Source organism: Anguilla rostrata, chromosome 6 (genome assembly GCF_018555375.3).
Source record: "Anguilla rostrata isolate EN2019 chromosome 6, ASM1855537v3, whole genome shotgun sequence".
In the NCBI taxonomy this organism is placed as follows: Eukaryota; Metazoa; Chordata; class Actinopteri; order Anguilliformes; family Anguillidae; genus Anguilla; species Anguilla rostrata.
In genome coordinates, this window is record NC_057938.1 from 5,707,415 (window position 1) to 5,728,936 (window position 21,522).

Genomic DNA, 21,522 nt, shown 5'->3' on the forward strand with positions numbered 1-21,522 from the left:
ATGCATTCAGTGGGTCTGCACACAAATGTAAACTCATTCTACCCATACAGAAATAGCAGGCCAACGGTAATACAGGGCAAGAAATAAATGTGTCGCGCCTTTTCAAGAATGTGATCTCCACACATATACTGGAGAACGTATATAATAAAAGATTTATTTTCATCAATTTTCTAAAACAAAAAAAAAAAAAAAAAAAATGGCGTCAAATATTTTGCCACTGCGCCCTATTAGCCAATCCGATTCACCGAGCAATGGGAATTGTAGTTTAAACAAACTGTAGCAAACTGGAGGAGTCTGAACGTCAGCCAGTCGAGCTGGGAGGCGAGCTGTCCAGGGCTAGCGAATTTACATCATTTAGAAGGACTTTTTTATCTGGCTATACTGGTTCTTTAACAGGTACATATTCATAAGTATGCGTGCAGTGTATACCTTGTAATATTAATTCTGAATGTATTACGTTAGGTATAATAATTCTTAATGTGTTAGCTAGCTGTTTGGGGGCGTTAGGCCGATTCCTGTCGAGTGAACCACGGGCTTCCCTTGTCACTGCTAGCCCGGCTTTAGGCATACATGTTAACCAGTACCTTTTTTGTTTTCCGTGGGTGTAGACTAAGGTAATATTATTGTGTAAGTAGCCCGTTAATTAATTAATCTAACTCTTCGTTACTGGTTATGGTGTATTTTCCCGTTCAACGCTGTGTACAATTTTCACATTTTGAGTTGCCGTGAAGCTAGCTAGCTAGGTAGCCACAGGCTAACTTTACTGCTAGATGCTAGACTGCCTGTAATCATATGAATACGGTAGTAAGCACGTGTATTTAGTCCAGTAGGCTAACGTAATGTAAGCCGGTTGACGCCCTCATGCAATAGCCCCTCCGAGTTCTTGTTGTATTCTCGTTAAAATAAAATTGGCTCATGTAAGCTCCCTGTAATGAACAGTTAGCTAATAACTGCATTCTGTTCACAGCGGGAGAAATCTTGAGCTACCTAACCCATAAAACAATGGTACTAGATGGTTGAGCTTTGTGTTTACATGCATGTTTACAATGCTCTCATCGGGAAGTCTTGAGACTATCCACCAACGTTTTCGGCGTTTCCAGATGATCTAACGTTAACCTATAACAATTTACATAACGAGGTCGTGGTTGCTTTACATTTTGCCCTTAAGAGTAATGACACTGACATGTGTGTTGATACAAACAAATCAGTTTTGCAGATCACAATGGCGACCGGTGCAGATGCCCGAGAGATACTGGAATGGTGTGGAGGGGAGAACGATGCCGGGCCTCTAAGTAAAAAGGACAGCATACTTAATGCTGATATGGTAAGACCAGAAAGTTCTGTCAGCATCACACATGCCCTGACGGCTAGCTACGTCGAAGGCTGCCTGTTAGAATTGAACTTGTGCTTCTTCAGCAGGCATACTGTATTTTATATGATACAACAGTAGCATTTTCAGTAGTATCTTCATGTCCTAGTGTTTTAAAAGCACGTAGCCTAATGGAGAAAGACACCTTCCACATGCTGTCACTTTTGAATGATGAATACCCAAAGTATGCAACTAACTTTTACAAGAAACAAAGAAAGCAAGCTGACTTTAGTACTTTTTCCTAAATGGAGCTGTTTCCCTTGCAGCCTGTACCATAGCTTGTGGATCATAAGAGACCAATCTTTCTGGTTGTCTTGGACATTTTCCCTGAAAGTAGTCAAATGCAACATCTGTGCCTTGTACTGTTCACGGCTGAGAGTGAAGATGCTTATGGAATATCTTTGACTGTCACATTTGACATTTTGTAGGGAGTCATTGGCATTTCTTTCTAGAGAAAGCTCACTCTGGTACTTAATGCATCAGTTAGAGCAGTGGTAACCAACTGCGTTCCTGGAGATCTACCATCCTGTAGGTTTTCATTTCAACCTGACTCTACTAATCTCGGCTCAGCGAGATTGCTTGCTGTTGAATGAGTTGCGCTTTGTTAGGTTTGGAATGAGGGGTTGGTTACCACTGAGTTAGAGACATATTTCAGGGTAAAGATAGGACAGGGGAGTTTATAGAGCTGCATAGACAGATTAACAATTTACTAGAGTGCACACGGGTTGCCATTGCATTTTTCCATCGGCACTAAACTGTCACTGGAGATTTGGCTGCAGAAACCTGCAGAGGTGATGTGGTTTGAACCATAATGGCCCCCTGGGGTGCAAGGTTTCAATTCACAAAGAATGTTTGAAATAAATGTGCTGAATGTCTTTCTAAAATTAAGCAATATTCTGTTTTCATCATTTAAAAAAAAAAAATCTCTAACATTTCAGGAAATAAAATTAGAGACTTAAACAGGTCCTGACATAACCAAAGACCTTTTTGTTGCCTTGTTGATGCTGCAGATTCCTTCGTCTGTGAAAACTGTCTCCAGACACGCCTCTCGTAAATGTACACCATTATTGATCACATTTTTATTTTGTGGTGGCTGTGCTGATATTGTGGCACACTGCCAAGTCTACGTAGGGAAACCCGGAGGTCATTTTGTTTCAGCAGAGTCTAGGCAGTGCAGGTTAATCTTGCAAACCGAAGTAGTTTCTCATCAGTCCTCTGCTGTAAACCACATATAGCCCTTATTAAACTCATTAGCAAGAGGGAAAACAAGCATCCGGCTGAGTCTTCAGAATGCCATGCCCAAATACGGTATGAGGGCAGTCTGTCAGCATCTATGGAGAGCAGTGCTTGAGAGCACCTCGGCCAGCAGATCCACTGCGTGTGCTGATCTGTGTCGCAGCGGAACGCCAAACGGATTCTGCTCAATCGAGTCATCAGTCGAAAGGGCAGTGTTCAGTTAACATCTGCACTGTCAATCTGTGGTAGATTGCTCTTGACTTGGAGCCGTGCGGCTCGTTCGGTCTGAACTCTTCTCTCTCGCTCTTTCCCGTTCAGAAAAAGGCCAAGAAGGCGGCGGACGCCCTGACGCACAAGAGACCACAGGGGATGCCCAGAGAGGTCTACGCGCTGCTGTACTCAGATAAAAAGTACGAGTGCTGTGTGTGGAACGCTCGCCGGCACACCCACGTCCTTTACCTGGCCTTAAAAAATAAACACGTTCTTGTGGGTTTGCAGAAACATGGTGACTGCTGTGATTTCGGAATGAATGTCGATAATAACGTGTGAGAGGGTTTGTGTGCCCGAGGCTGAAAACCATACCAGATCGCTGTCCTTAGCCTAACATGCGTGAGTGTCCCGATTCTGGCTGCCATTTTGATGGAAAGGATTGAACCCGCCTTTGTTGTCTGAATGTGAGTGTTGTCTCTTACCTCTGCTGAATGAGGTATGCTCTGTTAGAGTTGGAGTGAGAATTTGTACTAGGTGTAGTCGCGCAGTCCCATGCTAAGCCCTCCTGTTGGCTGCGGTCTCCCCCAGAGACGCCCCGCCCCTGTTGCCTAGCGACACCACCCAGGGCTACCGCACGGCCAAGGCCAAGCTGGGCTGCAAGAAGGTGCGGCCCTGGAAGTGGATGCCCTTCACCAACTCGGCCCGGCGGGACGGCGTCGTGCTCTACCACTGGAGGCTGGTGACCGAGGAGGGCAAGGACTACCCCTGGTCCAAATACAACAAGGTCAGTTCTGCGGGGGCACCCCGGGGGGGAGGGCTTCAGGCACAGGGGTATGAGGGCTGGGAGACGGGGCAGGCCTGGGGAACAGCACTTTGTACTCTTCTGTACTGCTCTGTACTACAGTGTATAACTGGGGTTTTAACTTGCACTGAGCGTTGTGTACATTTGTTCTCATTTGTGCCGAGCGTTGTACCTGCTTGTTCTAATTTGAGCCGATTGTTGTACTCATTTGTTGTCATTTGCATTGAGTGTGGTATTTATTAGTTCTTTCTCAGACAGAAGTGAATCCCTTTGTGTAATCCCACTTCATGTGTCACCTTAAATGATTTAATTTCCGTGTTGCATGATGGGAAAGTAAGTCAAGGGAAAGTGATGTCAGTATACCTATATTCATCACCGCTCACTTGCGCAAAATTGAACAAGGTGCTGCATAATATGTCTCGGTATAGCAAATGGAGAAGACGTCGTCACCTAATGGATCTGAACAGAGCAATATTGTTAAGTATAGTTAATATCTTGGCAGTGAAGGGAAAGTCAAGGATTTAAAGCCACGTCGAACAATCTTATGAACTCTTCTGGTGAAATCTAAAGGATATCATGTAGATTAACTATGTAGCTTCCAAGTGTTAAAGAGGAAATCCAAAGAATGTCACATTGCTGTTCTTATTTTAAACTTTAAATACTGATGATCTAACACCACAGCATGTAATAAGAGTGTGTGTGTGTGTGTGTGTGTGTACGTGTGTTGCACTCTCAGACAGTGCAGGTTCCAGCGTACTCTGAACAGGAGTATCAGCAGCATCTCCATGACGACGGGTGGACCAAGTCGGAGACGGACCACCTGTTCGACCTGGCCCAGCGCTTCGACCTGCGTTTCATAGTCATCCAGGACCGCTACGACCATCAGCAGTACCGGGTGAGGGGGGCGTGCAGCCGTGTGTTACTGACAGGCTGCCAGGTTGACCTTCAGTACGCATTACATTACATTACAGGCATTTTGCAGACGCTCTTATCCAGAGCGACTTACACAATTGTTTTTTTTTTTTAAAATAGCATTTACATTGCATTTGTGTATACATATGTACTGTAGCAATGCAGGTTAAGTACCTTGCTTAAGGGTACAACAGCAGTGTCCTTCCAGGAAATCGAACCTGCGACCTTTAGGTTACTAGACCAAATTCCTACCATTATACTACACTGCCGCCCATATGTCCTTATTGTTCGTCGCTTTCGATTAAAGCGTCTGCCAAATAAATGTAATGTAATGTTTTCTTGAGAAACGAAAATGCGCATATTGAATGATATCGCTCACATTGGAGACATCAAGACCTGTGTTCAGACCAACCCCTATTAAATCTGTCCCAAACTCTGTCTCTCTTCTGAATAATTATGGAGGCGAACTCCCAATCTGTTGTGTCGAATAAGAATTGACAGAATAAATTGTCAGTTAAAAAAAACAAACAAAATAAAACGCCTCGGGGTGTACCAGCAATGGCAAGAGGGGGAGGAGTCCCATCCTGACTGACAGCGCGTTTGTTCTGCCCCTGCCCAGAAACGCTCAGTGGAGGACCTGAAGGAGCGCTACTACGGCGTCTGCGCCAAGCTGGCCAAGCTCCGCCCGCACGCGGGGGGCGTGGCCGACTCCTACGTGTTCGACGCCAGCCACGAGCGACGCCGGAAGGACCAGCTGGAGAAGCTGTTCAACCGCACGCCCGAGCAGGTGAGGCCCCGCCCCCGTCCTCATCCGCGCAGCGTTTAAAGGACCGGCAAGAGGACCTCTGTGAGTATGTCAGGATCTTGCGCTGGGTTTTCAGCAGGGGGTGTGCGGGCCCCTGGGGTTCCTTGATGGTACTTTAGGGGGTTCCTGGCCAGACCAGATAAGCAGTAACTGGTTAGATTGATTAGATTTGCTCTGTCTGTGCGACTGTTTTCAGATGTCTCTAGTCTAGAGACATGGGGTGGCTTTATGTTGCCCTGTATTTTTCTGCTAGTACAGTATTCCTTCCTCCCTAAGGCATGGTTGGTTATTCCAAATTGTGGTGTAAGGAGGGAAAGCGACTTTACATAACTGAATAAATAAATGGCTGAAATAATGAAAATAATATTTAATAGTTGGGTATCTTCATGCTTTATATTACATTGTTTATACCTTGTGCTGTTCAGAGAATTTACTAATGTACAGTCAAACTGACATGTTAGTGAATTTCTAAATTCCGTCCGACAGAGACAATGATCAGTGCCAATAACAAACTGATAATCTTGCATTTGAATTTCTTTATCTGTTCAAATCCCCTTTGTTAGAATTTTGGATTGTAGAAAAACTGCATTTCAGTCACTAGAGGGCAGCATTTCTCTAGTATTCTGAGTCCGTGTGTCGTTTCTGCTGTACAGCCCAGCTTGCTTGCTCTGCCTGTGCCCTAATGTGCCTGTTGTATAGATTGTTTTGTATCCTAGTACATTTTGAAAAATGTAATATTTAATAGAATTTGAATTATGTGGCATTATGTACTAGTGTACATATGAATATATTTGATAATATCCTGGCGGTGAACTGAGAGCCAGCAGGAGATCTCTCCACTCTGGAGTGGGGTCAACTTGAGTCTTCAGTCTTCCTCCACCTTCACCCCGAACACCTGCCGGAGGATGTAGGCCTGGCGTGGTGCTCCTAATGTCCCACGTTGGGCCTGTCCTCAGCTCGGACACAGGGGTGTGTGTGTGTGTGTGTGTGTGTGAGGACATTCAGGGTCCTCACAAGGTGCTGTCGAATGGATTCTCAGCAGTCCTCTCATGCTTTGGCCTGATCACATTGTACAGGCCTACACAATGCAGAATGTACAGAGCTGGACTGTGTGTGAGGCAGTAAACCTACAATAGCTGCTGGTTGAGCCTTGGGTTAAGAGTCATGCCTAACCCTGAGCCCTTCTGTTTGGCTGTACTGTCTCTGTGTGGATGTGAGCAGCAGCTCCTGTGTACTACACGTCTCCACGGTGTGGAGGCTCAGTTAGGCGGGCCGCTGTAAGCGCAGTTCCCCGTCTCGCCCTGCAGGTGGCGGAGGAGGAGTACCTGATCCAGGAGCTGCGCAAGATGGAGGCGCAGAAGAAGGAGCGGGCGCGGCGGGCCCAGGACGTGCAGAAGCTGATCACGGCGGCCGACGCCAGCGCGGACACGCAGTGCGCCAAGCGCAAGACCACCAAGAGGAAGCTGCCCCTCCGCCCGGGTGCGGAGACTGCGGTGAGCGCGACTCAGGAGGGCGCTAGCCTGCGCTGTTAGCATCCGCCTCTCTGCTGGGGTGGAAACGCAGCAGCGGGATTAGCGCCTGTTTGCGTATGCGCGGTGGTTTACCTGCACGTGCCGAACAAATCCGCATGTTTATCACTGTAATCTCACACACACACAAATTCTCTCACATGCACTCACATAAATGTGTACACACACACACACACACACACACTCTCTCTCACTCGTACACAAACGTCCTCACACTCACACGCATACACAACCAAGCACACACTCTCTCAAGCACACACACACACACACACACACGCTCAGTTTACCATTAACCTCTCTGTCATTAATAAGATTAGGTCTGCACTCGATCGCACCACACATGATTATCTTATCTCTTCATGAGGAGCAGGCGTTATGTCGCAGGCTGAGTTCTGGATGTGAAGGTCATAGTTTTGTATCCTTGGTTGAGGACCACTGTTGTAAAAGCAGAAAGTGAAAACTGTACAGTATGTTTAAAGAAAGAAGTGCAGCATCTGTGGTAAGTTCCTGAAGTAAAGGCTGTTTGATAAGCACAATAATGCTGCCCCCCCCCCACATCAGCCTGCTTAGGATATCCTGCTTCCTTTCTGCTCCAGTTCAGTGCATCTTTAATGCCCATCGATCCCAAAGCAGCCGGTGACACTTTCACTGGGAGCCAATCGGCAGCGTTTACCTGCTTGGCTGACCCCAGGCCTCGCTCCTCTGTTTCCGGCAGGAGAAGGGCCCCTTCATTCCGCCCGTACCACGGCGCGTTGGGATTTGTGTTTTAGACATACCTTTGAGGGGAATTTAATAATAATGTAATCCAGAGTACAGAAGGGCTGTGTGTGACCGACGTTTGGGTTGAAGTACCGTGGGAGCAGTCTCAGAATTTGGGGGACTGTGGACTTCAGGGTCTTGATGAACCAGATGCGATGCAAAGACCTCAGAACCTCCGACCGAAGTTCTTGGCTTCGTCGGGGTTCTGAAGTCCTTTTGCCCACCATTACATTATTTATTTACTTCACACGAAAGATGGCCTTCTCCCTGGGCGGTGTGCACTTGTGCGCCACGTCCGTTAATAAGGCTCCAGCTGGGCACGTTCGCCTGAGCAATTACGGCTAAGTGCCCGGCTCAACGCGTGTGAACCTGAAACCGCGTGGCTGTGGTTCAGGTCTCTTACAGACGATGCCACGCTGCTGGGTAGCGGTTTGAGAGTCTCAGTCTGCCCTTCTGGCCCGTCTTGGGCCCAGCCAGTGATGGCTTGGGCTTGTGTTGGATTACTAGTTCTATTTCTCAGTCAGATGTTTGGAGTACAGTGGCGAAGCACCGGCGTCTGGAGAACCTCTCGAGACCTGCTTTTTGTTTTTCAGCCTTTACCCTCTCTTCCTCTCATCTCTCTTTCCTCTCTTTCTTCCTCTCCATCTGTCTTCTCTTTTGTCCTCTCCTTCTCTCTTTCCTCTCTTTCTTCCTCTCCATTGCTCTTCCCTCTCTGTCTTCCCCTCCGTCGCTCTTCCCACAGTAAAACGTTCAGTGTTAAATTGGATTCTTATGTCCTCTGTTAGAGTTGATTATAACACTGGGCATTTTACTGTGCCCCCACCCTGCCTCACTGTTTCAGAGCGCCCCGCCCCGCCCCGCCCCGCCCGCGAGTCGCCTTCCTCCTAACGAGCAGAGCGTCCCGCACTGCCCGGGACGGGACGATCAAAACTCCGACTCCCAGCATGCCTTGAGAGTCCGAGCCGGTCATTATCGCCGGCCCCGAATGGCACGACGGGACCAAAGCGGCCCTTTACCCCGGCAGACTTGAAAAGGCCCCTGCAGGTTCAGTGAGGAGGATTAGGGACGGAGCCTGGGCTGGGGGGGGGCCGTACGTAAGCCCCCCAAATCCCCGGGCCTCCCCCGGGCGAGACAAAGGGAAGGATGGGAGGTGGGAGAGGAGGGCCCCTCGGCGGGGGAGCAGCGCCTCGGAGCGGGGCCTCAAAGCGGGGCCTCAAAGCGCCTCTCCGCTTTATGCGTCTCTTCAAACGGGCACCGCCGTCTCCGCCGCCGCGGCCTGCCGGCAGGCACCGCGCCCCTGACGAGCCCTGTCAAATCAGACACACAAAACACCGCGACCGCTCTGTGTACTGCTGATGTGGTGTGTGGTTGTGTGTGGGTGATGTGTGTGTGTGTGTGAGAGCGTTTGTGTATGTGTGTGTGTGTGTGTGAAGAGCTGTGTGTGTGTGTGTGTGTGTGTGTGTGTGTGTGTGCTCTGCTGAGTGTGTGTGTGTGTGTGTGTTCTGCTGAGTGTGTGTGTGTGTGTGTGTGTGGTGCCGCGGTGTGTGTGGTGTGCCGCGCGTGTGTGTGTGTGTGTATGTGACTGTGCTCTGCTGAGTGTGTGTGTGTGTGTGTGTGTGTGTGTGTGTGTGTGTGAGAGAGAGCGATAGCGTGTGTGTGTGTGTGAGAGCGATTGTGTGTGTGTGTGTGAGATTGTGCTCTGCGGTGTGGGTGTTGGTGTGTGTGTGAGAAGAGCGTGGTTGTGTGTGTGTGAGAGCGATTGTGTGTGTGTGTGAGAGATTGTGCTCTGCTGAGTGTGTGTGTGTATGTGTGTGTGTTGCGTGTGTGTTGCGTGTGTGTGTGAGAGCTTGCGGTGTGTGTGTGTGTTGTAGATGGTGTGTGTGTGTGTGTGATTGTGTTGTGCGTGTGTGTGTGTGTGTGTGTGTTGTGTGTGGTGTGTGTGATTGTGCTCTGCTTGTGTATGGTGTGTGTGGTGTTGTGTGTGTGTGTGTTAGATGTGCTCTGCTTGTGTGTATGTGTGTGGAGTATTGAGCGTGTGTGTGGTGTAATGCTGTGAGGGTATGTGTGGTTGTGTGTGTGTGGGGTGTAATGTACCTGTGAGGGGGGTGAGGGGGGGTGGTGTGCGGATAGCGGGGCTGTGCTAATGAGAGCTGTCTGACAGCCTTCTAGAGGCTTCCGCCGCTTACGCAGGCCCAGCGCAGGCAGCAGCAGCGCAGGCAGGAGCCCACGGCTCTTTGATACCAGCGTTTGCCTCCTCGTCTGAGGCCTTGTTTAAAAGACGCCCCCGCTCGCTCGCTCGCTCCCTCCCTCCACACACACACACACACACACACACACACACACACACACGCGGCACGTCGTCTCATCCCCTTTTTAAAATCCCTCCGATGGCGAAGGACGGCGTTGAGTGGCAGCTCTTACTCGGCGAGCTCGTTATCCCCGACTCGGGCGTGTCTCGTTCCGTCGGCTGGCGGGGGGGGGGGGAAACGCAGCGGGGCGTCGCCGAGCCCCGCCGTCCTCCGCGAACCGTCCGTCCCTCGGTCAGAGGCCCTCCAGCGCGGTTTCATCCCCCTCCTCCTCCGTCCCCCCCTCGCCTCCTCAAGAGGCGGAAAATGGGCTAAACTGGTCCAATCAGCTGCTTCACTGGCTCTCCAAACCGCCGTCTCCGGCTGGGCTGCCGAGAAATGGGCCGTGGAAAATGTGCGCAATTACGGATAATTATTAAAATAATAAAAGATATAATAAGCCTGTAAAAGGCCGGCTCGGGCTCTTCCCCCTTGTGAAAACGCGTCTGCAGTTCCCCGGAAGCTTGGCATTTATTTTAGATATCCCCAAAAGAGGGGGAAAAAATGAAAGTGTTGGGTAAGTGAGCCCAGGAGAGTGTTTGGTTAGACGCGGGGAGCTCACGCCCGGCCCACAGCCCTCTCTGGCCTGTTTAATCCGTCCAGCCGAGGGCAGCGCTACCGATTTTTATTTTCTGTGAGCCTCCTCGTGCCTTATGAGCTCTCAGCCGCTGATGAAAATATCAGAGGCGGTTGAAAAGAGGCAGTGTGCGCGTGAGAGATATCATTGGTCTGGGTGAGCCCAAAAACTCCCACCTGACTGCCTGTCTCTTGTTCAGAAGTTGGTGACTCTGTGGTGTGACTCTGTGAGTTTTTGATCTTGAGTGGAGCGGTAAGATGATATGTGTGAGGTTTAATGATGTAGTTTGGGTTTTGAAAGGGAGCGCGCGGTCTGGCTTAGCGGGTCCTGATCGACCCTGCGGAACTGTGGTTCGGTTTGCGTTTCGGCTCCAGAGCTCCTCGTGCTCCTAATCGCGGTGAACGGAGAGCCCCGGCTAAAGATTCCAAATTGGGGGAAATTTTTTGTTGTTTTTAAAGGCAAAAACTTTTCCTCCCAAAAGGTCTCCACTGGATGTTCACAGGTGTTACATCATTATAAATGCAGTGTGTTGTCTGTGAGAATGAAACTGAAGATGAGCCGTGAGTATAATGGTGGTATGGGGTCAGCCTGTATCTGTGTCTGTCTAACGCGTCCCTGCTCTCTTCCCCCCCCCCCCCAGGCCATTCCCGAGACAACGGGCATCAAGTTCCCCGACTTCAGGTCGTCTGGGGTCACGCTGCGGAGCCAGAGGGTAAGAGCCGACGCCCACAGAGGGGGCGGGGCGCCGCCTTAGACTCCTCCCATAACTGCAGGTTCTCTGTTCTAACACCTGCTGTAGGCACACAGTGAGCAGGTAGGGTTGTAATGGGTAGGGATGCATGCCCACGTTCCATTGGCACAGAGAGCCGCTCCCCCATTCCACCGCGCGTTCATTCGCTTAGCGTACATGCTAACGTCCCCGGAGATTCAGGGCTGAGTTTTTGGCAAAGCGTTGGACGTTTGGCACCTCACTGAGGGGCACTGCAGACACCCTAACCTGCATTCAGGGTCCAGTGCACAGCCTGGGGCTGCTGATGTTCTTTAAAGACCGGAGAAGTGTATCGTCATTAGACGTGCACCATGGGCCATTTGAGCCACTGAGGGACTTCTTCAACCCCCCCCCTCTCCGGCCTCGTCTCTGAGCAGCTAGCTCGGGGCCGGGGGGGGGGGGGTTTGTTCCGAACCCTCGGTCAAAGCGCTGACCCCCCCCACGCTGCGTTTGAACCCCCGAGCCCGGCGACCTCGCCTTCTGCTCGCGAAACAAAAGGACTTCACACGGCGGCGCGCCAGAGTGGGACGGCCGCGCGTTTTATATCACTCTCATTAGCAAAATGTTATGATTTATGCAGTTGCCGGCAGACTAATATCTTTAGAATTCAGCCCGGGAAGCCGATTCATCTTAAAGAGTGATGAGGGGCGAATGCTCTCTATGCAAAATGCATTAAAGCTAAATGAGGAGTCTATTACTCAAATCTGGCCGATAATCTGTTAGCTAGACTCCGCTAACTAAACAGATTTAGACGTGTCACTGTGGCAACAGCCCCACCCGCCCCCCACCCCCCCTAAACGCATTATGGGGAATTAACGTGGCGACGGGAACGCGACTCCCTTGTTTCGCCTCGTATTTAATTGCGTGTAAAGCAGGCGACTGAGATGAAGGCGTTTCAGTGTCCCCTTCCCTCGTGGCCTTGGTTCCCTTTGAGGCTTCCGTGTGCGTTAGCACGGGTGAGCTGTTTAACCCTAAACCCCTTTGAAGAGTATGCTTTTTTTTACGCTTCTGAGTCAGTGTTCTAGAACTCCATTGCTTTCCATTTCTAGTAGTAATTGTTACATCAGCATTAGAATGTTCAGTTAAGAACATTCTAAGATCACAAATATGCGATTAGAATGTTCTTAACTGAACATTCTAATGCTGATGTAACAATCACTACTGGTAACTGAAAGCAATGCAGTTCTATAACACTGATTTAGAATTTTGAAAAAGCGTTCCAAAAACCCTACTCAAACGTTCTAGGACTGTGTGGCAGTTCTCCAGCATTGTAGTTTGGCTGCACTATCACTAATTTTCTAAAAATCGATATCTTAATTAATGTAAATGAATCTCTTTAATTGTGGCTGTGTATTAATTTTGTGACACACCCACCCATTAAGACGATACGATAGAAGCGGATTCGCGGCTGAATATATTGCAAGCTGGCATATCACATTTGTTTTCGCACCAGCATGTAAAACAAAGTGCTGGGGTTGGTTAAATAAATTACAGTCCCAATGAACAGGGAAGGAAAGATAATGAGGGAAGGTTCCGGAAAGTGTGGTGTGTCGAGCCTGCGCTGCACCCCTTTTGTTTTCGGCCTAGGCGGTAGATTAAGCCGTGGGACGCGGTGAGGCCTGAGCGGGCCCGAGAGGCGCCCTTAACAGAGACGTCCCAGACGTCCTCCGGGCCTCTGAGGTGATCACAGGTGTCTCGGCATGAAGAGTCAGCTAATTAAACATGCAGGAGTCCTCTATCTTCAGCGCTTTATCTCCGGAGCAGAAATGACACGAGTAAGCCGCTTAATTTGGCTGAGCTCCTGGAGAGGGAGCGGCCTGCTGCCCGAGCGGTCATCTCGGGAGCCTGGCGCTGATCCTCCCCTCCTCCTCCTCCTCCTCCCCCCTCCTTTAATTGTACAATAGGTCATCACTGTTACTGCTGCTCTCAAGATGAGTTATAATGGAATTAGGACAAGATATTTAGGCTGCAGAAGAGCTTGCTGGGCGTTTTGAAGTGCGACATCTTTTATTTTCATGTACACCAGAGGTTTGAGAGAGTAGCAGTCATTTCTTACACCTGTCGGAAAATCCTGTTAGCAGTCAGTTTGGGTTTCAATGATGTTTTGGGTGGAGGGATGTGAACCCTCATTCTTTGTGTGTGTGTGTGTGTGTTGGCCAGGACACCAATATTTGATGTGTCGAATGATGTTAGGTGTGCGTTTGTGACCTGCAGTTGTCGAGATGGCAGAGAAGTTTGTTGTTTACCGAGAAGTCTTGCGTCTGTAGTTATGGTCTGTTTGCATGTTTCAGATGAAACTGCCCAGTTCGGTCGGACAGAAGAAGATTAAAGCCATCGAGCAGATGCTTACAGAGCTGGAAGTGGGTGAGTACAGAGCATCTGCCTTGGGGGCGTGGTCACGCCCACAGGGGGGTGGAGTCGCATCCACAGGAGGGTGGAGTCACATCCACAGGGGGTGGGGCCATGCCGGATGAGAGGAAGTTTTTCGAATCCTCACCATTCTCAATTCACAACAAGTTCCAGTACAGCCCATATAAGGCACTGTCTCAAGCCCTGTGCTCTTAATGAGAGGTTGGATTGGAGCTGAAGCACTGTGCGTGCGTGAGCTTCATGCGGCACTGCCCAGGTGACTTGCATTAGACATTAAACGTAACCTTGCTAACCATTTGACATTTGTGCTAGTTTTTAGTGGCCTGCATTAAATTGTCGATGAAACGCCACCCTTTTGACTGCCAGGAATTTGCTAGCTACGCACCGCGACAAACGGAAAGTCATTGGCAAGGCAGGGTTGGCTTATTGATGCTTAGCAGGCATGCTAACATTAGGTAAATTACTGTAATCTAAATTGGGTCAAAAAATCATTATTTGGATGACTCGTGTTCTCTGAAGGAAATTAGAAAAGCAAAATTCCTGGTTCTCCCCTGTTGGTGATGATAACAATTTTGGCTTTGTCACCCCTTGTAGCTAAGCCTGCCCTTTCCTTGTTTTCATTTCGTATATTAATCTTACAAGAATGACAAATTCGGTCCTTACTCTTCAGCTCTGATATCGTGGCCGCGCCTCGAATGTCAGCGTTTCGCCGCCTGCATGCATACGGGCTGGCGTTCTGGATGGGACCCTTCTCCGCCAATCGAATCAAAAACTTATCGACCCGTTCAGCGCTTCAGTACGAGCGAGACTTAGCGCACCACGCACGCACGCTCCACCCCTCCCCGTTCTCCCCCCGCGCGAACATCAGCAGACAAAACCCGGGCCCCTTAACCCTGATACCGCACTCTCCTGACCGCTAACCGCACGCTCATTCCCGCTAACCACACACTCACTCCCGCCAGAGCGATCAGGAGAGTCCTTCATACGGGGTTGCATCTCGTCGCTCCGCGCGGTGGCAATTTGCGGCACTTAGTGTCAGTTTCTCTCGATCTCGCCGGCGGAGAATCTGGGGGGGGCGGCGGGGGGGGGGGGGGGCGGCCAGATTTCGCCCATCTTTCACCCATCGTCTCCTCGGGACCCTACCTGCAAATCTGCCACAATTACGGGACCGATATCGCTGTCATCGCAGGCATTGTCTAAGCGTCAACAATTTCGGTGCCAAAGGCCCCCCATCTAATCTTCTTGTGTTGAAGTGCTCGTCTCGCGGCTCGCTTTCGCCCAGCTGTCGGCATGGCGACGGCGGCCGCCGTCCGCGGCTCCCTCCGCCTCGGCGCCCGACCCGGGGCCGCGGGCTTTATGCCGCGGCATGACTCTGCCCCCGGCGCCGCCGAAGACCGGGTGACCTCCGCGCCGCGCGTCTCAGTGCTGAAGAGCCGCCGTGGTTAATTAACGGACCCGGGGGCTAATTCCTGGCAGCGAGTCGGACGGGAGCGGCATGAATTAAACATGGCCGCCGTTCTCCGCCGCGTGCTTACGTGCTCAAACGGTGGCGACCGCGACCGTCGGAACGAGGCGAACGCGTTGCGCGGGGGCGCCTCGGCTTAACCCCACCCCCCCCGCGTGTAATTCGCTTCCCGCACGTCGAGCCGGCGGATGTTGGGGGGCCTGCGCCAGATTGGCTCGGTCGACGGGAGCTAATTTGCTAACGACGCGTTTGGGCCTCTCGGCACAGCGAATCGCCTTAACGGCGGTCAGCACGCTCCCGCCTGCCCGCCTCGGCGCCCTCTTATTTACCTGACCCCCCGCCCCCCCGGCCACGCTGGGCCGCCCCCTTTTAAGCTCTGCCCTGCTGCGGTGCCCTGATAGAGCCTGTGGAACAGAGAGGCCTGTGTGGATGGAATCCATCAGCGCCCTGTTAAAGGTTAGCAGGCTCCAGCCCACCCCCCCGCCCCCCCTTCAGAGGGCCCTGTGATGTGCGATCTTGGCGGGGCGGCGGCGGCCGGACCAGAAGCCCCCGCTTCAGAGCGCAGCGTGCTTCCTCGTGACTCATCCTCGCCTGCCGCCCCGCCTGACCCTCCCGCTCTCATGTTTGATTAAACGAGCCCGGGTCCGGGGAGGGAGGGGGCCGGGAGGTGTGGGTAAGAAGGCTGGTGGGGGTGCGGCTTTGCCGGAGGGCTGTGGAGGGGGGGGGCGAGCAGCGTATCACCTTGTCTCTGAACGATTTTCCTCTTGTAAAGCAGAAAAGCTCATCAGCACTACAGGCGCCTCCGGGGCGCGGTGGTTGGGGGGGGGGTTGCGAGGGGGGGGTCGGTGCTTGTACAGCATCAATTAAAGCCAATACAAATGCAAAGCAGCGGGGCTGAAGGCGCGGGGGTCCGCGGCTAGCCGTAAATCTGATTTGTCTCGGGAGAGGCGGGCCCAGATGCATGCTGGTCGCCGGGCCCCCCCCCCCCCCTCCTCACCCCTCGTTTATGGGTCCCCAGCCCTCTGAAATGAACACCTTGGGTAGTTTATGGAACGGTGGCGGGAGTGGCGCAGCGCTCCGAGCCGGCCTTTTAGCCGCGCGCTCTGCTCATCCCGCCATCTCGCCCGCCGCGTCCCTAATTAGAACAAAACAGTCATAATACACGCCGCGCGCTCGCAGAAAGGCCTTTCCGCTGAATTATTCTGTGTAGATTGGTGAATAAAGTGTTTATTGCTACTTAAGGGATGCAATGTTCATTTGCATTAATTGTAATCAAATGAATATAAATTGGATGAGACTTTTTTTTTCCTTTTTTGGGGGGTTGGGGGGGGGGTGTTTTTGTAAATGTCTGTTTTAAATGCTGTGTTTGCTAATGTCTGAAGGCAAAGCCGTGCACACATTGCCATGTGTGTGTTTGTGTATGCGTGCTCATGCGTGTGTTTCTCTGTTTGCGTTTGTGCGTTTGTGCATGCGTGCGTGTGTGTGTGTATGTGTCTGTGTTTACGTCTGTGCACGAATGTGTGTGTATGTGTTTCTGTCTGTGTGCATCTGTGTGTGTGTGTGTGTGTGTGTGTGTGGGTGTGTATCTGTGTGTGTGTGTGTGTGTGTGTGTATACGTGCATGTGTGTGTGTATCTGTGTGTGTGTGTGTGTGTGTGTATACGTGCATGTGTGTGTGTATCTGTGTGTGTTTTGCGGTCCCTCACTCCCTCCTCCCTGTCCCTGCAGACGTGAGCCCCATCCCCACAGAAGAGGTGGTGCAGATGTACAACGACCTGCGCAGTGACCTGGTGCTGCTGTACCAGCTCAAGCAGGCCCTCGGGAGCTGCCAGTACGAGGAGCAGACCCTGCGCCATCGCCACGACGCCCTGCTCAAGATGGGCGGGGCCGCGGCCGACGGACAGGCCGGCAGCGTGGGGGCGGAGCCTAAGGAGCAGGGCCTGGATGCTGCAGGAGTGATGCTCACCCCCAGCCCGGTGCGTACCGCGGTGTGTGTTACTACTGACACACACCCTCGCATGTAAACACACACACACACACACACACACGTACACACATGCAAACACAGATACATGCATAAACACACACACACACACACATATACATAAACGCAAACACGCACTCACTCACACACACACACACACGCACATACACGTACACACACGTACACACACACACACACAGTCTTGATCCACTGAAGCCCTCTGTGCATTCTTTTTGTATTCTTAATGTAACAGGTATGCACTGTGACTCATATAAACATGAATAAGCAACTGATAATATTCATATTAATAACACTGAAGGCTAATCCATGTTGTAAGTTAGGTATTAAGTGAGCCAGAAACTGATCTTAAAGTATGATCCTCATTTGATCGTGGCCTATGACAAAACAGCAGAATTTTTTTTTTTTCATAACTCAAAATTTTATTACAAAAAACAAGAGGAGGGAATTTTCTTCTGAATTTACCAACGGTGTACAAGAAAATGAAACTCCATAAGTGTTGTGCTTGTTTAAGCGAAAATATATGTAGGCCTATATCAGGGCTTTACTTATTTGAAGAGGTAAAAACATTTCTAGACCTAGCTTGTCTTGTTTTCCAAAAATTGTTTTAGCCATTATTATATTCCTATTAAAGTATAAAATTTATATGAAATGAGCGTGAACAGCTTCAGGGCGAAAATAAAGGACAGGCTTTTAAATAGGCAAAAAATGTAGTTAAATGTAATGTAAAAAAAAAATGTAGAATGTTTAGAATAAAAGGATCATCTTTAGGCACTTAACTAATGATCTTGATTTTAGTTGCTTGTTGCAGAGGGCAGTGCATTGTGCCATTTTCAGTAAATAAATGACACACGTTGTACAGTAATGTAAAATAACACAGCGAAACAGAAAGGCTGTGCACTACAGGTTATTATTTATTTTTTTAAATCCAGGCAGAGCAACAGTTTTCGCATATTAACAGGCATTCATATTACTTACCTCGTCTCCAAAACGACAAACGATGGAGAAAAACTGAAACTGATGGGGAAAAAATAAAACTGAATTGAAAAAGTCTTTTTTTTTTTTTTTTACAAGCTACGTAAGATTCGCCTGCTTACGGAATGTGTTTGTTCGAAGAGTTTTGAGCGCAGGGTCGGACATGTCAGACAGTGTGATGTGAGGACAGAGGAGGGTGGGGGGGGGGGGGGCGGTGGGTGACGAATTACTACACTACAAAAATCTTTACTTCCCAGAACCTGGACAAGAAGAGCTCTCCTCCAAATCAGCACAGAAGCCGCAATCTCATTAGCGGTTGATTAACGACCGAGAGGGGTTTTCCCCCGAAACATTATATTAAACATCGCGGCGCATTCAGAAGAGGCAATTTTTGCAATTGGAGGAGAATTTGCAGGAGCATATGGGAACTGTTTGAATAAATCAACGCTCGTTTGTTCTCCCTAATTGTTGTTTGGGAGGGTTTTTAGCATGGCTAGCCTTCCCATTCAGGCTAAACAGATGAGAATAACACCACTGGGACCGCTCTCGCAACTGTGCTGGATTATGGCACGCACGCGGGAGCGGGGAGCTTTTATTTCCCTGATAACATCTGAGCCGTGTGTGCGTCTCCTGCGTGTGTGTGTGTGTGTGTGTGCGTGCGTGTGGGTGTGTGTGTGCGTGTGTGTGCGTGTGTGTGTGTGTGTGTGTGGTGTAAGAGAGAGAGAGGGAGAGCGAGGAAGGGGGTTGGATAAAGGATTGAATGCAAACTTTTTTTTTTTTTTTTTTCCTGTACCAGTGTCAACAACCTGAAGGACAAAATGGATTATGCTGTCAGAGGGGCCTGTGGCCAGCCTGTTTTATGTGCCTTTATTACACTTGTTTCAGTTTCACACTCGTTTTACATGAATGCTTTCATGTAGCTACTCATGTGGGTGGGGGGGGCATTGATGTGCATTTGAGAGCGGTGTTTCTGTTCGTGTGCAGTTTGAGAGGGCTGGTGTTCGTTGTCCAGTTTGAGAGGCTGGTGTTTTGTTTGTGTGTTGCAGGTTGGAGGGTGTGTGTTGTTTGTCGTGTATGAGGTTGAGCTTAGCGCGGTGTTGAGCAGACGTACAATCATCGCTTTCTCTCCAAAAAAAACTAGTGGAAATGCATAGGAGTGGAAACAGCATTAAAACGAGAAAGTTGAGGGGGAGAATGCCTTTCTCCGGCTCGTGTTCGGTCGTCGCTCTCTGCCGCGTCGTCGTGATGAAGACAGCGAGCCCGTTTCAGGCCTTGTTTTTTCGCCGTTGATAGCGCGTGGAGGGCGCACCGGTGTCGTTTCTCAGTCGCGGTCTTTTAGAGCGTTTATTTGTCTGTCCGTTCAGTTTCCCAGGCCAGTCACGGTTTGTTCACGGTCAATATCCTTAAATGCGCGGGGAGGTGCTTTGCCGGCGGGGCGAGATCCGTTCTTTGCCGAACTCCAGTCGCCACCATTTACTTAATTTCAAATCCATCTGGAGATTTTCTCCCAAACGCGGCAAACTGTTACATTACAGGATCAACCGTTAACATTACGGACAGAGAGCCCCATCGACACCCCCCCCCCCACCCACCCACCCCACCCCCCCGAGGAGTTAAGCAAGTCTTTTGTATGGGTGACATGTGAGCGAAACATAATATAGGTAATTTACTGCAAGGCAAATTCCATAGCTTAGAGGGTTCCCGTGTTAAATGGCGCTGTGACCTTTAGCGGCTGATTACATAAAGGAGGCACAATCAGATTAGTCCGGGGAGGGAAAGGTCAAGCGCATTGGCAGCCGCGGCCGCCCCGGCCTACCTGGTAGAGATTGTTTCACAGCGGCGTCTGAGGAACAGCCCTCGCCTGGAAGCAGGGAGGTAGTTAGCCCCCGTGTCCTCTGAGCTGTTTGCCAAAAGGGCAGCGTCTTAGGGGGGTCACGTGCACCACCCCGCCCCCGCCCCCCACCCACCCAAACCCCGTTTCATTGCAAGCTCTCCCCGTATCAGAGGGCGCCTTCATCTCTCAGGGTTCCCTTTTACGCGGGACGGCGGCGTCGTCGTCGACAACGGCAGCGGTGGTGCCGCGGTATCGGCGGAGCGGCGGGGTCGCGTTTCGGGGATGAAGAGCAGCGTGACGGCAGGGGCGTCGGCCTACGCCTCCGCCGCTGACGTTCTTTTTCTTATCTCTCCTTTTCTTTTCTACCTCTCTTCCATTTTGTCCGCAGAGGAAACAGAGGGAGTGGATCCCCGGGTCTTCACCTGGCAAGAAAACCAAGCGGCTGTGATGCGGAGCGGGGCGTGGTTCTCCTTTACAGAGGGGTCCCGGGCGCAGTGCTGGGGCGGTGCTGTGGCCTGGTCATTTTGGTGAAGGGGGGGGCGGGGCTCGTTCATCGTTCCACAGAATGCGGTCTTGGCCAGACTGCTGCCCCCCTCGCTCCCCCCTCTCCCCTTTTCCGGGAACACGGTGTCCACACAGTCCAAACACCCACACTGGCCACTCGCTTCTCTTTTTCTCCCTCTCTCTCCCTCCCTCCCTCCCTCTCTCTCCTTCTCTACCTCCTCTACAGCCACCGGACACCGGCGCCACCACAGAGTGGACGTTGACTGACATTCCATTCCATTATTCCCCCTCGTCGCGCTCTCGTTGGCGAAATGAAGTCGTATGAACTGAAAATTGCCACGGAGAACTAATCAGGGGGCCCGGGAGTGTGCCTGTCCGTCTAATTGAAGCGTTGACAAGCACCTAGTTAAATGCGCGCCTCTCCTCTGCCATTGTAAAGATTTTGTAAATGTCCTGTTTATTATAGCTTTTCACACTGTGTGACCGCCGTGCTTATTGGGGCAGGGAGGGTGTCAGCTGACACTTCGCGGCCCCGAGATTCCTCCACTTTGTCGGTTGGCCGCGGCCAAAACTGTGAATAGAACTGGAATGAGTGCGCTCGCGCAAACGCTTAGCAACAATGTGTTTTTTTTCTTTTTCTTCCCGTTCCTTGAAAAATAAAAACTTTTTTTTCTCAGGAAAGTGGATGACCTTGTGGTTTCTGTTTTTTATTTTTTTTGGATCACACTGTAAATTACAAGGTATATTTCCAGCAGCACCTTGATAGGCCGGTATATTCAAATAAAATCGAGGTGTTTTCAGACGTTTTTATTTCTTGTTAAAGTACGGAATGGTACGGTATTTTTCAGCATTAAAAAATAATTGAATGCCAATTTGATGGTCCTAATCACCAGTCAATTTTACTGAGGTTAGTATGAGGAATACTCATTCACACATTGAGCTTGCTGTTTGTACACATAATATCTGCATATGTACTGCTTCCAAAGGACTGATTTATGCTTCTCGCGTAAGCCAAGTGTCGCCTACATTTATGGTAGCCTGTCAAAAACAAAATAAATCC

General features: G+C 50.4%; 1 protein-coding gene across 3 annotated transcripts; it reads left to right on the forward strand.

Annotated features, from left to right (window-relative positions):
* The first annotated feature begins 234 nt into the window (after positions 1-234).
* LOC135258311 (DNA methyltransferase 1-associated protein 1-like) lies at positions 235-21,143 on the forward strand. Of its 3 annotated transcripts, none has more exons than XM_064341715.1 (11): positions 235-396; positions 1,209-1,324; positions 2,924-3,015; positions 3,404-3,599; positions 4,354-4,512; positions 5,149-5,316; positions 6,642-6,827; positions 11,185-11,256; positions 13,605-13,677; positions 16,876-17,123; positions 20,347-21,143. In XM_064341715.1, the coding sequence occupies exons 2-11, from the start codon at positions 1,223-1,225 to the stop codon at positions 20,404-20,406; spliced, it is 1,356 nt and encodes a 451-aa protein (XP_064197785.1). In that variant the 5' UTR covers positions 235-396; positions 1,209-1,222; the 3' UTR covers positions 20,407-21,143. The 3 variants fall into 3 exon arrangements, with proteins under 3 accessions (XP_064197785.1, XP_064197786.1, XP_064197787.1); XM_064341716.1 differs by having other exon boundaries at positions 278-410; XM_064341717.1 differs by lacking the exon at positions 235-396 and adding an exon at positions 510-627.
* The last annotated feature ends 379 nt before the right edge of the window (positions 21,144-21,522 follow it).